General features: G+C 48.3%; 2 protein-coding genes across 2 annotated transcripts in view; both read left to right on the forward strand.

The window, feature by feature from the left end:
- The window catches only part of LOC147123944 (zinc finger protein 131-like), a 111556-nt gene extending 105628 nt beyond the window's left edge, over nt 1-5928 (forward strand). Inside the window, exon 5 of the mRNA XM_085969936.1 lies at nt 4893-5928. Coding sequence (XP_085826062.1) covers nt 4893-4911 — 19 coding nt within the window. The 3' untranslated portion in view covers nt 4912-5928. The remainder of the gene's footprint in view (nt 1-4892) is intronic.
- Nucleotides 1-14941, forward strand: part of hmgcs1 (3-hydroxy-3-methylglutaryl-CoA synthase 1 (soluble)) — a 379408-nt gene that overhangs the window by 21295 nt on the left and 343172 nt on the right. The window lies entirely within an intron of this gene.

A 14941-nucleotide genomic window follows, 5' to 3' on the forward strand; every position in this document is an offset into this window, starting at 1 on the left:
GAGACGTGAGCAGACTGCCTTTACCTCTGCTGAAGCCACAAGGGTAGCACCTCGTAGAAGCGCGCGTAAGAGAACGATGACACACGAGTAGATTCACAAGGGTAGCCACTTGGGTATTTTATTCATCGTTTCTGTAAAGTTTCCGTTAGTGTGATGTCACACATTAAAATATAAAGGGAGGGAGGAATTAGGTAGGTTTGTGCCTCGTTAGGGCCCCCGGGGGAGGCGCTAACGGGGTGCAAATCCCTTGGCACCTGGGTGCTGTGCCGCTAACTCCTCCCGTGAAATTCAGCGGGAGGTGGGCGGCGGTGGTAGCCAGTTGCGCCACCGCCGATTACGGCAGCGAACCCTGCCCTATCGCCGGACGATATGTGACCGGATCGGGGGGCGTTTTTGCAGCGGCGGCGTGATAATTATAGGGCAGGTGTCGGCGGCCATTTTTATTTTGGCCGACTGCCAGCACCTGCCCCCTTTCACTTTTTTTATGCGGGGTGCCGGCCGCGATCGCTCGGCCTGGCAGTCCTCTTGGGGCGCTGCTACTGAATTTACGGCGGAGGAGCGCTAACTTTTTTGGGACGCTAAGATTAGTGCCCCCGGCGACTTTGGCGCCCCAGAATGGGCGCCCCCCCCCCCCCCCAATTTTTCCCCCCCAAATCTTTATTTTCACCACTTTCTGGTCTTGGAAAAATTTGTGTGCACCTTTTTGGAAGTGGCTTAGTGAATGGTGAGACAACGGAACCCCCAGCAATGGTGGTCAGTGTGAAAGGAATGGCCTGGGATGCTTTATGGTGTTGCTGTGGGGTGGTGCCAACCTGGCGCAGCCATATGGGTGAACTACATAAAGTTTAAGTAAATCTGGTCATGATGAGGACATCACTGGCCTTCTGGGCAGCAATGTGCTCGAGTGCTGGTGGGATCTGGACCGCAAGTTCCTCCTGCTCCTCCTCCTCTGAAGAGGCTGTGCGCTCAGTGCCTTGCTCCTCATGCAGCGCTAATCTTTGCTGCTGCGCTATGTTGTGCAGGGCACAGCAGACCACGACGATTTTGGAGATCTTGGCTGGTGCATACTGAAGGGCTCCTCCAGATCTGTCAAGACATCTGAAGCGCATTTTCAGCATGCCTGTTGTCTGCTCTCTGACACATCTGGTGCAAATGTACTTGGCTCATGACACTCTTGAGGAGGCCATGTCTTCAGTGGATAGCCCTTGTTGCCAAGCAGCCAGCTGGAAAGTCTGTTTGGAGGAGCGAAGGGCTGAGGGAGGGTGGGCTGGCACTGGACAATAGAGTCATGACGGCTGCTAGGGAATTTGGTGCACACATGCATGATGATCTTCCTATGGTTGCAGACGAGCTGCACATTGAGGGAGTGGAAGCCCTTGTGGTTGACAAAGACTCCTGGGTGATGATGGGGTGCCCTGATGACCACGTGTGCAGTCGATGACACCCTGCACCCGTGGGAAGCCAGCCAGAGTGGCAAAGCCGAGCGCACGCTCAGTAACATTGGCTTCATCAGTAGCAAAGTTGATGTAATTGGCTGACTTGTCAAACAGGGCATCGCTGACCTGTGTGGTGCATCAGTGGGTGGCCGACTGCGAGATGCTGCAGATCCCTGGAAAGAGCGTGAGGCGAAGAAGTTGAGGGCGCTGCTGACTTTGACAGCCACTGGTAAGGCGTGTCCACCCGCTCCTCTGGGCTGCAGGTCTTGCTGGAGCATTGTGCAAATGTCAGTGACGACCTGGCGTGATGGCCTGAGCCTCCTTTGGCACTGCTGCTCAGTCATGTTGAGGAAGCTCATCCTCTGCCTGTATACCCTATGTTGGGGGCAGCGCCTCTGACGCGGAGCAGCGCTCCGAAAGCTTGTGATTTCAAATAAAACTGTTGGACTGTAACCTGGTGTTGTGTGACTTCTTACATTTGTCCACCCCAGTCCAACACCAGCATCTCCACACCATGTTTGAAAGGAGACCATTTCCCCCCCCCACCTTGTTATACTGGTGTTTGAGACGGGGAGGGGGGCCGCTGTCAATGGAGAGAGTGCGTGTGGCCTTGGAGGGGGCGGGGGGAGGTGCAGAAAGAAAGAGACTTTCCAGTCTCTGGGCTTGCGGCAAGGCCGTAATAATCGAGATACAGTCTGACTCTCTCCATCAATGTCTTAGAACATAAGAACATAAGAAATAGGAGCAGGAGTAGGCCAATCGGCCCCTCGAGCCTGCTCCACCATTCAATAAGATCATGGCTGATCTGATCCTAACCGCCAATCCACTATCACAGAACCATCTCCTGAATCTAACAGAATTAGACACACGAAATAGGAGCAGGATCAGGCTACACGGCCCCTGGGCCCGCTCCGCTACCCACAGGGCCATGACCGATCCGAACCTAGACTCATGTCCAAATTCCTGCCCGCTCCCCGTAACCCTTAATTCCCTTCTAGGAAACTGTCTATTTCTGTTTTAAATTTATGTAATGATGTAGCTTCTACAGCTTTTTGGGGCAGCATATTCCATGGACCTACCACCCTCTGAGTGAAGTAGTTCCTCCTCATCTCAGTTTTGAAAGAGCAGCCCCTTATTATAAGACTATGCCCCCTAGTTCTAGTTTCACCCATCATCGGGAACATTCTCCCCGCATCCACCCAATCCAACCCCTTCACAATCTTATATGTTTCAATAAGATCGCCTCTCATTCTTCTGAACTCCAATGAGTAGAGTCCCAATCTACTCAACCTCTCCTCATATGTCCATCCCCTCATCCCCGGGATTAACCGAGTGAACCTTCTTTGTACTGACTCGAGAGCAAGTATGTCTTTTAAGTATGGACACCAAAACTGTATGCAGTATTCCAGGTGCGGTCTCACCAATACCTTGTACAACTGAAGCAATACCTCCCTATTTTTATATTCTATCCCCCTAGCAATGAAAGCCAACATTCCATTGGCCTTCTTAATCACTTGCTGCACCTGCATACTAACCTTTTGAGTTTCGTGCACCAGGACCCCCAGATCCCTTTGTACTTCAGTACTTTCCAGTTTCTTGCCATTAAGATAATAACTTGCTCTACGATTTTTCCTGCCAAAGTGCATAACCTCACACTTTCCAGTATTGTATTCCATCTGCCAAATCTCTGCCCACTTACTTAGCCTGTCTATGTCCCCTTGCAGGTTTTTTATGTCCTCCTCACTCACTACTTCCCCCCCCATCTTAGTATCATCTGCAAACTTTGATATGTGACACTCAGTCCCCTCCTCCAAATCGTTAATATAGATTGTAAAGAGTTGGGGACCCAGCACTGACCCCTGCGGAACACCACTAGTTACTGATTGCCAGTCTGAGAATGAACCATTTATCCCAACTCTCTGCCTTCTGTTAGATAGCCAATCCTCTATCCATGCCAGAATATTACCCCCAATCCCGTGACTTTTTATCTTAAGCAATAATCTTTTGTGTGGCACCTTGTCAAATGCCTTTTGGAAGTCTAAATACACTACGTCCACTGGTTCCCCTTTATCCACCCTGGGTTATCTTCAGCCTGAGTTAATAAAATAGTGGAAGGCGCTATCACCATTTTCCTCGTAGCTCAGACTCTGAGCTTTATATTCACGGCCATGTGTTTGACTGGCGGTTTGGCCTAGTCTGGGCGCTCGTCTCCTTTTGAGATATCGCCGGCTATTTGTGAAATGGTTGGGGAAGAGGGGGGCGGGTTGCCTTTGTCACTGAAGGATTTCTGGCAATGAGGCTGAAGGTCTTGTCTCGAGTGGTCGACCCGTCCAGAATACTAAGGGACTGGGAGGTAGTCACTTATATACCTGGAATAGTGGGAGGAGTCAGCCGAGGCATGTCCAGACCTGTACCTAGTGGAATACACATACAGACACAGACAGGTATGACAGTGGTTTACCACAGAGGCCGGGTGGGTAAAGTCGCTCGGGACCCTGCTTTTCTCCCACGTGCCATCCGCCTCCCCATTACTGGCGCTGTTGATTCAAGTCGCCGGCTTTCACCGCCGCGTTGGAGTTTGCCATCGAAATAAGAGGGACGTTCTGTTTCCGAAATGGAGGACGGGGACCTGGCACTTTAGTCCAGTCCGACCGAGCCTGCACAAACCAAGCCTGTAGGACCGTCGTATGGGTAGAGATTGGGCCACACAGGGCAGTTGAGGCCAGTTCATTAAATATATTCAAGAAGGAGTTGGATATATTTCTTAAGGCTAAAGGGATCAAGGGATATGGGGAGAAAGCAGGGACAGGGTACTGAGTTTGGATGATCAGCCATGATCTCATTAAATGGTGGAACAGGCTCGAGGGGCCGAATGGCCTACTCCTGCTCCTATCTTCTATGTTTCTATGTAACTAGGCCTGTATTCACTAGAGTTTAGAAGAATGAGAGGGGATCTCATTGAAACATATAAAATTCTGACAGGGCTAGACAGACTGGATGCAGGGAGGATGTTTCCCCTAGCTGGGGGGGTCTAGAACGAGGGGGTCACAGTCTCAGGATACAGGGTAGGACATTTAGGAGTGAGATGAGGAGAAATTTCTTCACTCAGAGGGTGGTGAACCTGTGGAATTCTCTACCACAGAAGGCTGTGGAGGCCAAGTCACTGAATATATTTAAGAAGGAGATAGATTTCTAGACACAAAAGGCATCAAGGGGTATGGGGAAAGAGCGGGAATATGGTTTTGAGATAGAGGATCAGCCATGATCAGATTGAATGGCGGAGCAGGCTCGAAGGGCCGAATGTCCCGCTCCTGTTTTTCTTTGTAGTGAACATGGCGCTTGTTACTCCTGGTTCATGTCCTGTTGAGCAAGCGGTTGATGGGGGTGGAGCAGACCTTGGGAAGCAAATGAACTTTCGTCGGACCTGAAACGTTAACTCTGTTTCTCTCCCCACAGATGCTGCCTGACCTGCTGAGTATTTCTGTTTTTTTATTTGATTTCCAGCATCCACAGTATTTTGCTTATGTAAATTTCGGACTTAATAAATTCTTCTTTACACAATAGAACTATTAAAAAAAACAAATAACTTTCTTTATACGGAAAAAATACTTGGTGTTACGGGGGTCCGCGGAATTTTTATAACACGGGATGGGGGGGCCTCAGGAGCAAAAAAGATTGAGAGCCCTGAATTTAGTTTATATTGCCTCTCCTCATCCTGCCTTCCAAAATGTATCAATTCACACTTCTCTGGGGTAAATTTCACCTGCCATGTGTCTGCCCATTTCACCAGTCTGTCGATGTCCCCCTGGAGTCTGTTACTATCCTCACTGTTTACTGCATTTCTGGAGTGGGCCTTCGGCGTAGCGGTAGCATCCCCGCCGCTGGGCCAGAAGGCGTAGGGTTTCGAACCCCGCTCCAGATAGTCCCAGCAAGTGGAGTCGGAGCTCCGGCTTTAAATTCTGGGTTGACATCCAGCGGGATACTTGCGTCCGTGGGTGTGGGTGGCCCCCCCCAACCCCTCGTATGGGTTGTGGGGATACTTGCGTCCGTGGGTGTGGGTGGCCCCCCCAACCCCTCGTATGGGTTGTGGGAGCCCGTAAAACCCTCCCGCCATAGGACTAACCACCCTAATGGCTGGTACGAAGATGGTTACGGTCACGGAAGGAGCGTTAATCGCGGCCAGAAATTCTTCCACCACTTCATATAGTTCCCCAAAGGGAACAGTGTGAAGACACGTACGACGACGACTGCATTTCTGAGTTTCATGCCATCTGCAAACTTTAAAATGGTGCCCTGTATACCCAAGTCCAGGTTATTAATATATATCAAAAAGAACAATGGTCCTAATACCGACCCCTGGGGAACACCCACTGTATACCACCCTCCAGTCTGGAACAAAACAACCGTTCACCACTACTCTCTGCTTCCTGCCTTGCAGCCAATTTCGTATCCATCCTGCCACCGTCCCTTTAATCCAATGGGCTTTAATGGTTGGCCGAGTTAGTGGGTGGGTGGGGGGGCTCCTCGCAATGTTCCCCCTAATTTATTTTTTTTGGCTGTGCAGCCCATTCAAAATTTCGTGCATGCGCAAAATCTCCCAGTTGAAAAGCCGCTCCTGGGCTACACGGGACTTCCAGACAGCTGCACAACTTAGAGGCAGCATTGGCTCCTGGTATCTGAGCCTGTAACTTGAGCGGGTCTGCACTCACAGAAGGTCTAATTCTGGCCTCTTGCACATCCCTGATTTTTTTTTATCGTTCCACCATTGATGGCCGCGCCTTCAGCTGCCCGGACCCTAAGCTCTGGAATTCCCTCCCTAAACCTCTCCGCCGCTCTTTCCTCCTTTTTAAGAGGCTCCTTTTAAAACCTACCTCTTTGACCAAGCTTTTGGTCACCTGCCCTAATTTATCCTTATGTGGATCGGTGTCAAATTTTTGTTTGATAACGCCCCTGTGAAGCGCCTTGGGACGTTTCATTATGTTAAATTTATTTAGTGCCTTTAAGTTGTTTGTATAGTACGCGATCAGGTGAAACTGAAGAAAAACAGTTTTCAGACCCCTAGGTCACTGCAGGAGGTACAGGACCAAATGCTGCGGATGGTGTGTTGCCTCCCTGGTGCAAGGGTCAAGGATGTCTCCGAGCAGCTGCAGAACATCTTGGAAGGGGAGGGTGAACAGCCAGTTGTCGTGGTGCATATAGGCACCAACGATATAGGTAAAAAGCGGGATGAGGTCCTAAAAGCGGAATATAGGGAGTTAGGAGATAAATTAAAAAACAGGACCTCAAAGGTAGTAATCTCAGGATTGCTACCAGTGCCACGTGCTAGTCAGAGTAGAAATAGAAGGATACTTCAGATGAATACGTGGCTAGAGGAATGGTGCCAGGGGGAGGGATTCAAGTTCCTGGGACATTGGAACCGGTTCTGGGGGAGGTGGGACCAGTTCAAACCAGACAGTTTGCACCTGGGCAGGGCTGGAACCGATGTCCTAGGGGGAGTGTTTGCTAGTGCTGTGGGGGCGGGTTTAAACTAAAATGACAGGGGGTTGGGAACCTGAGCAGGGAGACAGAGGAAAGGGAAACAAGGATAAAAGCAAAAGATAGTAAGGAGAAAAACAAAAGTGGCAGTCAGAGAAATCAACGGTTTAAATCAAACATGGCCACAGTAAATAATAATTCTAATAGGTCTAAGAGCGTTAAAAAAACAAGCCTGAAGGCTTTGTGTCTTAATGCGAGGAGCATTTGTAATAAGGTGGATGAATTGGCTGCGCAAATAGAGGTAAACGAATACGATTTGGTTGGGATTACGGAAACGTGGCTCAAGGATGGCCAAGACTGGGAACTCAACATCCAGGGGTATTCGATATTCAGGAAAGATAGGCAAAAAGGAAAGGGAGGTGGGGTAGCATTACTGGTTAAAGAAGGGATTAACACAATTGTAATGAAGGATATTAGCTCTGATGATGTGGAATCTGTATGGGTAGAATTGAGAAATACTATGGGGAAAAAAACGTTAGTGGGAGTGGTATATAGACCTCCAAACAGGAAGGCGGAGGTTGTGGATGGCATTAAAAGGGAAATTAAAGAAGCGTGCAATAAGGGCACAGCAGTCATCATGGGTGACTTTAATCTACATATAGATTGGGCCAACCAAATTAGTAACAATATTGTGGAGGAGGAATTCCTGGAGTGTTTACGGGATGGTTTCCTGGACCAATATGTCGAGGAACCAACCAGAGATCAGGCCATCTTAGACTGGGTATTATGTAATGAGAAAGGATTAATTAGCAATCTTGTTGTACGAGGCCCCTTGGGTCGGAGCGATCATAATGGCCCAGTAATTCGGGTCCAAATGCGTGAGTATGGTCTGGGTACTCACGTATCTGGCCGGATGAAATGCCGGCGTTCAGGAAACACTGTGCATGCGGGGAACGCCGGCATTTCCAGTCCTCTGAACGAAGGGGTTCAGAGGCACAGCGCGTGCGACTGCACAGGCAGCGCGTGCGCAGTGAACTTCGTCGATTTCATTCATGGATTCAGTGAGGGTAAGTCCTTACAAGTTACACTTGAAAAAAGCATGTGTAAAGTTGCTCCAAGGCTGCGGAGGAAGATATATTTTATCGTGGAGCTTCTGAAAGGCAATATTTTTGTTTGGGAAAGGGAGGAAAGTTATTTTAAGAAATGCTGAGGTTAGTTTTAAAGTTTAAATTTTTTTTTTAAAACGGGTTTTCAGTACGGTAGGTAGAAGGAGCAATTGTGGCTGTGTGAATTGAATGTGAGAATGAGTGTTCTAAAATGAGTAATGTAACATTTCCAACACTTTTAAGAAAGAAACTTTTCATCAGTAATGAGTAATTATGTATGTATGTCCGCATATATTCCTTTACGTATATGTATGTATGTTTTATATTCCTTTACTTATGTGTATGAATATGTTTTTAATTATGATTTTCCAATAAGTTACTTTCGCTGAAAGTCATAATTAAATACATACATTCATACACATAAGTAAAGGAATATATACATACACGCAAAGGAATATATACAGACATACATACATAATTACTTAAAAGAATATATTACTGATGAAAAGTTTCTTTCTTAAAAATGTTGGAGTCATTTTCACATTTAATAAACACAGCAAATTCAATTCACATAGCCACAATTGATCCTTCTACCTACAGTACTGAAAACCTGTTTTAAAAAACAAAAATAAACTGTAAAACTTACCTCAGCATTTCTTAAAATAACTTTCATCCCTTTCCCAAACAACCGCAGCCTCTGGAGCAACTGTACTCATGCTTTTTTCATGTGTAAGTTGTAAGGACTTGACCTCACTGAAAGCATGAATGAAAGCGGTGAATTTTACTGCGCACGCGCTGCCTGTACAGTCGCACGCGTTCTGCCTCTGAACCCCTTCGTTCAGAGGACAGGAAATGCCGGTTTTCCCCGCATGCGCTGTGCATGCTGAAAACCGGCATTTCCTCCGGACAGACGCGTAAGTACCCCGACCGTACTCGCGCGTTTGGAAGGGAATTACTGGGCCAACATTTTACATGTCAATAAAATGAAAAATTTAACAATTGCACGATTTGCCCCCTCGCATCTGCGACTGAGGGTCCAAGGAGGTGCATTGCGCAACAGGTCATCGTCGTACGTATCCTCACACTGTTCCCTTTCGGGAACTGTATGAAGTGGTGGAAGGATTTCTGGCCACGTTAACACTCCTTCCGTGACCATAACCATCTTCATACCAGCCATTAGGGTGGTTAGTCCTATGGCGTGAGGGTTTTACGGGCTCCCACAACCCATATGAGGGGGGGGGGCCACCCACACCCGCGGACGCAAGTATCCCGCTGGATGTCCACCCAGAATTTATAGTTGGAGCTCCGACTCCACTTGCCGGGACTGTCTGGAGCGGGGTTCGAAACCCTACTCCTTCTGGCCCAGCGGTGGGGATGCTTACCGCTACGCAAAAGGCCCACTCCGCGCAAAAGGTGACACCCATACGTTTCCTGCGCCTTTTCCCTCCCCGTGACTGGAGCCCTATGCTGCCACTTGAAAGACCAAGCTATCATCTGTCCTTTTTGCGGCGCCTTTGACTTCTCATTACCAATGATGAGCAGGCGCTGCGCCTCCACCTCGTTGAGGAGATTGCTGAGGTCATCATCAGTTCAATTGTGAGTTCTTTTAATGCCGTGAATTGTGCTCATTCCAGCCATTTCACGTTGCTAATCGGATTGGGCCTTTGGCGTAGCGGTAGGATCCCCGCCGCTGGGCCAGACGGGGTAGGGTTTAGAACCCCGCTCCAGACAGTCCCGGCAAGTGGAGTCGGAGCTCCAGCTCTAAATTCTGGGTTGACATCCAGTGGGATATTTGCGTCCGTGGGTGTGGGTGGCCCCCCCTCCTTATATAGCTTGTGGGAGCCCGTAAAACCCTCCCGCCATAGGACTAACCACCCTAATGGCTGGTTCAAAGATGGTTATGGTCACGGAATGAGTGTTAATCACGGCCATAAATCCTTCCACCACTTCATACAGTTCCCTAAAGGGAACAGTGTGAAGACACGTATAGACGACGACATTGCTAAATAAATAAATGGAATAAAAAAAATTATTTTAGGGCTTTTAAAAGTCTTTAAATTGCTTTGATTCTGTTTAAAACTACTTCAGATTCTTCAAAATAATGTAAACGTTTTTAAAAGTTTATAAAAGTTACCAAAAGCTTCATAAAAATACCAAAAACCTATTTAAAATGCTGCTTTGCATGTAAAAATGCTTAGCAGCTTGTGAGAAACATTGGGGGCGTGTCCTATTAAACTGAGACCTCAAGGGGCGTGTCTCACTTGCACAGCGCGCTCCAGGCTTCGCGCTGGCTGCACTCCTAGGCGGCGTGACGTCAAACGCTGCCCGGGATTCTTCTGTTTCAAAATGGAATTCCAGGCGTCCCTGGAGGTGAAATGTCAGCGCGTCGGGTAAGTGCATATCAGGGGCTTGCACGCGCGGCAAGCCACCGACCCGAATTACTGCCCCAATATGATCGAATTCTTCATTAAGATGGAGAATGAAGTAGTTGACTGAGAGACTAGGGTCCTCAATTTAAATAAAGGAAACTACGATGGTCTGAGTAGCGAGTTGGGTAGGATTGATTGGGGAATGGCACTCAAAGGGTTGACGGTGGATAGGCAATGGCAAACATTCAAAGACCGAATGGATGAGCTACAGAATTTGTTCATCCCAGTTTGGCATAAAAATAAAACAAAAAAGGTGACTCAACCGTGGCTAACAAGGGAAATTAGGGAGAGCATAAGATCCAAGGAGAGGACATATAAATTGGCCAGAAAAAGCAATAATCCTGAGGATTGGGAACAGTTTAGGATTCAACAAAGGAGGACAAAGGGATTAATTCAGAAAGGGAAAATACAATATGAAAGTAAGCTTGCAGGGAACATAAAAACTGACTGTAAAAGCTTTTATAGATATGTGAAGAGAGAAAGATTGGTGAAGTCAAGCGTAGGTCCCTTGCAGTTAGAATCAGGGGAATTTATAATGGGGAACAAAGAAATGGCAGACCAACTAAATACATATTTTGGTTCTGTCTTCACAAAGGAGGACACAACTAACCTCCCAGAGATGCCGGGGAACATAGGGTCTGATGAAAGGGTGGAACTGAAAGAAATCAGTATTAGTAGGGAAATAGTGTTAGGAAAATTGATGGGACTGAAGGCCGATAAATCCCCAGGGCCTGATAATCTACATCCCAGGGTACTTAAGGAAGTGGCCCTAGAAATAGTAGATGCATTGCTGGTCATCTTTCAGAACTCGATAGACTCTGGAACAGTACCCATGGATTGGAGGGTAGCTAATGTTACCCCACTGTTCAAAAAAGGTGGTAGAGAAAAAGCGGGGAATTATAGACCGGTAAGCCTGACATCGGTAGTGGGGAAAATGCTAGAGTCCATTATAAAAGATGTAATAGCAGAGCACTTGGAAAGCAGTGACAGGATTGGACAAAGTCACCATGGATTTACAAAAGGTAAATCATGCTTGACTAATCTACTGGAATTTTTTGAGGATGTAACTGGTAAAATAGATAAGGGAGAACCAGTGGATGTGGTGTATTTGGACTTTCAGAAGGCTTTCGATAAGGTCCCACATAAGAGATTAGCGTGCAAAATTAAGGCACATGGGATTGGGGGCAAGGTATTGACTTGGATAGAGAACTGGTTGGCGGACAGAAAGCAAAGAGTTGGAATAAATGGGTCGTTTTCCGAGTGGCAGGCAGTGACTAGTGGGGTACCGCAAGGATCGGTCCTAGGACCCCAGCTTTTCACAATATATAGTAATGATCTGGCCGAGGGAATTGGATGTAATATCTCCAAATTTGCAGACGACACAAAGCTGGGTGGGAGGGTAAGCTGTGAGGAGGATGTCGTGAAACTCCAGTACGATTTGGACAGATTGGGTGATTGGGCAGAAACATGGCAAATGCACTATAATGTGGATAAATGTGAGGTTATCCACTTTGGTGGCAAAAACAGGAAGGCAGATTATTATTTGAGTGGCAATAGATTGGGAGAAGGGGAAGTGCAAAGAGACCTGGGTGTTCTTGTGCACCAGTCGCTGAAGGTAAGCATGCAGGTGCAGCAGGCGGTTAAGAAGGCAAATGGTATGTTGGCCTTCGTAGCAAGAGGGTTCGAGTACAGGAACAAGGATGTCTTGCTACAGTTGTATAGGGCCTTGGTGAGACCGCACCTTGAGTATTGTGTGCAGTTTTGGTCGCCTTATCTGAGAAAGGGCGTTCTTGCCATGGAAGGAGTGCAGCGAAGATTCACCAGGCTGATACCTGGGATGGCAGGAATGACTTATGAGGAGAGATTGTGTCGATTGGGCTTATACTCACTGGAGTTTAGAAGATTGAGAGGGGATCTCATCGAAACCTATAAAATTCTGTCAGGCCTGGACAGACTAGATGCAGGAAGGATGTTCCCGATGGTCGGGGAGTCCAGAACCAGGGGTCACAGTCTAAGGATAAGGGGTAGGCCATTTAGGACTGAAATGAGGAGGAATTTCTTCACCCAGAGAGTGGTGAACCTGTGGAATTCTCTGCCACAGAGGGCGGTGGAGGCCAGTTCATTAAATATATTCAAGAAAGAGTTGGATATATTTCTTAAGGCTAAAGGGATCAAGGGGTATGGGGAGAAGGCAGGGACAGGGTACTGAATTTGGATGATCAGCCATGATCTCATTGAATGGCGGAGCAGGCTCGAAGGGCCGAATGGCCTACTCCTGCTCCTATCTTCTATGTTTCTATGTTTCCTTTAGGGAAGGAAACCTGCCGTCCTTACCTGGTCTGGCCTGTCTGTGACTCCAGACCCACAGCAATGTGGTTGACTCTTAACTGCCCTCAAGGCAATTTGGGATGGGCAATAAATGCTAGCCTTGCCAGCGACGCCCACATCCTGTGAATGGATTAAAAGAAAAGGATCAATACATGCAGTGGACCTGCAGGATAGAGTAGCAGAGAGGAAAACTCTGGAATCATGGCGGGAGCGCGGGAATGTAGTGTCTTTCTGGGTGGATGGATTTAACCAACGCTCTTCTCGATCTTCCTTGCTGCAATGCTCCATCTCACCCTCAGTAAGCTCCCCGCTGGAGTAGAGCTAATTTACAGAACAAACGGGAAACTGTTCAACCTCCGTCGCCTCCAGTCCAGATCCAAGGTCGTCCCATCCTCTGTTGTTGAATTACAGTATGCAGACGACGCTTGCGTCTGCGCTCACTCGGAGGTCGAACACCAAACCATCGCCAACACCTTCACCGAAGCGTACGAGAGCATAGGCCTTACTCTAAACATCCGTAAGACAAAGGTCCTCTACCAACCTGCCCCCGCCACACAGTACTGCCCCCCGATTATCAAATTGCAAACGTTCCCGCTTGCTCTGATCGCTCAGCAACTACAGGTCCCGTGCGCTAGCACAATCGCAAGCCAGGACCAGTCCCAGGTATGAGATGGCTGATAGGGTGGGGGGGAGGTGGGGGCGGTCGGCTGTAAAGAATGACCACTGGAGGACAGTACTAGAGGGAGTTACTAGCACCTGTGGGACTCGACCAACCCACTGATCAATTTAAGGAAAGACAGGGGAAGCGTACGGTAATGTTCAGCAGAGTTGAACTTGCTGTAGAGGAAGGCTCAAGAGATTGTAACTTGCAGTTATCGATAGGCCAGGACTATTGTGCTGGTGTTGCTGTAATAACCTTTGGCAGCCCAGCATTGCGCTTAACTGAGCTCAGAAGCAACCACAAATATTTACCCACTTCCCCCTCCAGTCTAAATCTCCTAGTTCCACCACTCTGCCATGGCTCTCTGCCCCTACTGCAGCTAGGCTGTGACTGCACACATTCATTCCCGTTTCCAGACAACACCCTGCTGGGGAAATGGAGAAACAAAACTCAAGGAAATATGAAAATGAAGGCTGTGCACCAGACTTTGGGGGAGTCCCAGGGACCTCCCCTAGACCCTGACTTCAGATCATAGAATCTTGGGCTGGAATTTTCTTTACCTGGGTGGCTGGCGTGGCGGGTCCCGACCCTGTTGTTGATTCCATCCTGCTCCTGAAATCGAATTTGCGTTAATGGGGCCTATGAAGCCCGCCCTGCGCGTTAGCCGACCCTATTAAATGGTGCGGTCTGTTGACGTCATCGATGATGCGCTTTCAGCCGGGATATTTAAAGGAGCCATGGCCACATTGCATTTGAAAGTTCCGCTAGGAGTGTGCAGGCAGCACACTGCACCATTGGAGTGTTGCAAACATTTTCAGAGATGACTGCACAGGGAGAGAGAGAGAGAGCTGTACCCAGGTTCTCCGATGACTCCCTCCATATGCTTGTAGAGGGAGTCTGAGCACGCAGGGAGGTCCTCTTCCCTTCTAATGGGCGGAAGAGACCTCCGCAGGAGACCAAAAGAGCCTGGCTCCAAATAGCTGAGGAGATCAACGGCAGGGATGTGGTCAGGAGGACCTGGGTGCAGTGCTGCAATAGTTTCAATGATCTCTTTAGATCAGGAAAGGTGTATACAAAGCCACACTCAACTTCATCCTGCTGCTGCCTCTCATCACATCCCCATCACTCTGCCTTCCCAACCCTGTTCCTGCACATCCATACTCACCCCAACATCCCTCTTCCCTCTCTATCCCTCTCTATCCCACCTGCCACTCCTCACACTTGCCCTCATCCTAATGCAATCATACCAACTAACAACACAAGGAGGCCACTTGGCTTTGGCACCCACTCCATCATAGTCTCCCTCTAAAGATGTAACCCATCCATTCCTTACACTCATTCCATCACTTTCACTCAACCTTCTCTTTCCCTCCTTACAGGGAATTAGAGCCCACAATAAGAGGGAGAGCCGGAGGTGGAACGCCATCATTGGTGACCCTAACATCAGCAGAGGAGGCTGCCTTAGAAGTTTTGGGAGTCGCCGAGCAGCTGGAAGTGGGAGATGGA

Source organism: Somniosus microcephalus, chromosome 1 (assembly GCF_052327205.1).
Source record: "Somniosus microcephalus isolate GS21.2 chromosome 1, FLI_Smic_1.0, whole genome shotgun sequence".
Classification (NCBI taxonomy): Eukaryota; Metazoa; Chordata; class Chondrichthyes; order Squaliformes; family Somniosidae; genus Somniosus; species Somniosus microcephalus.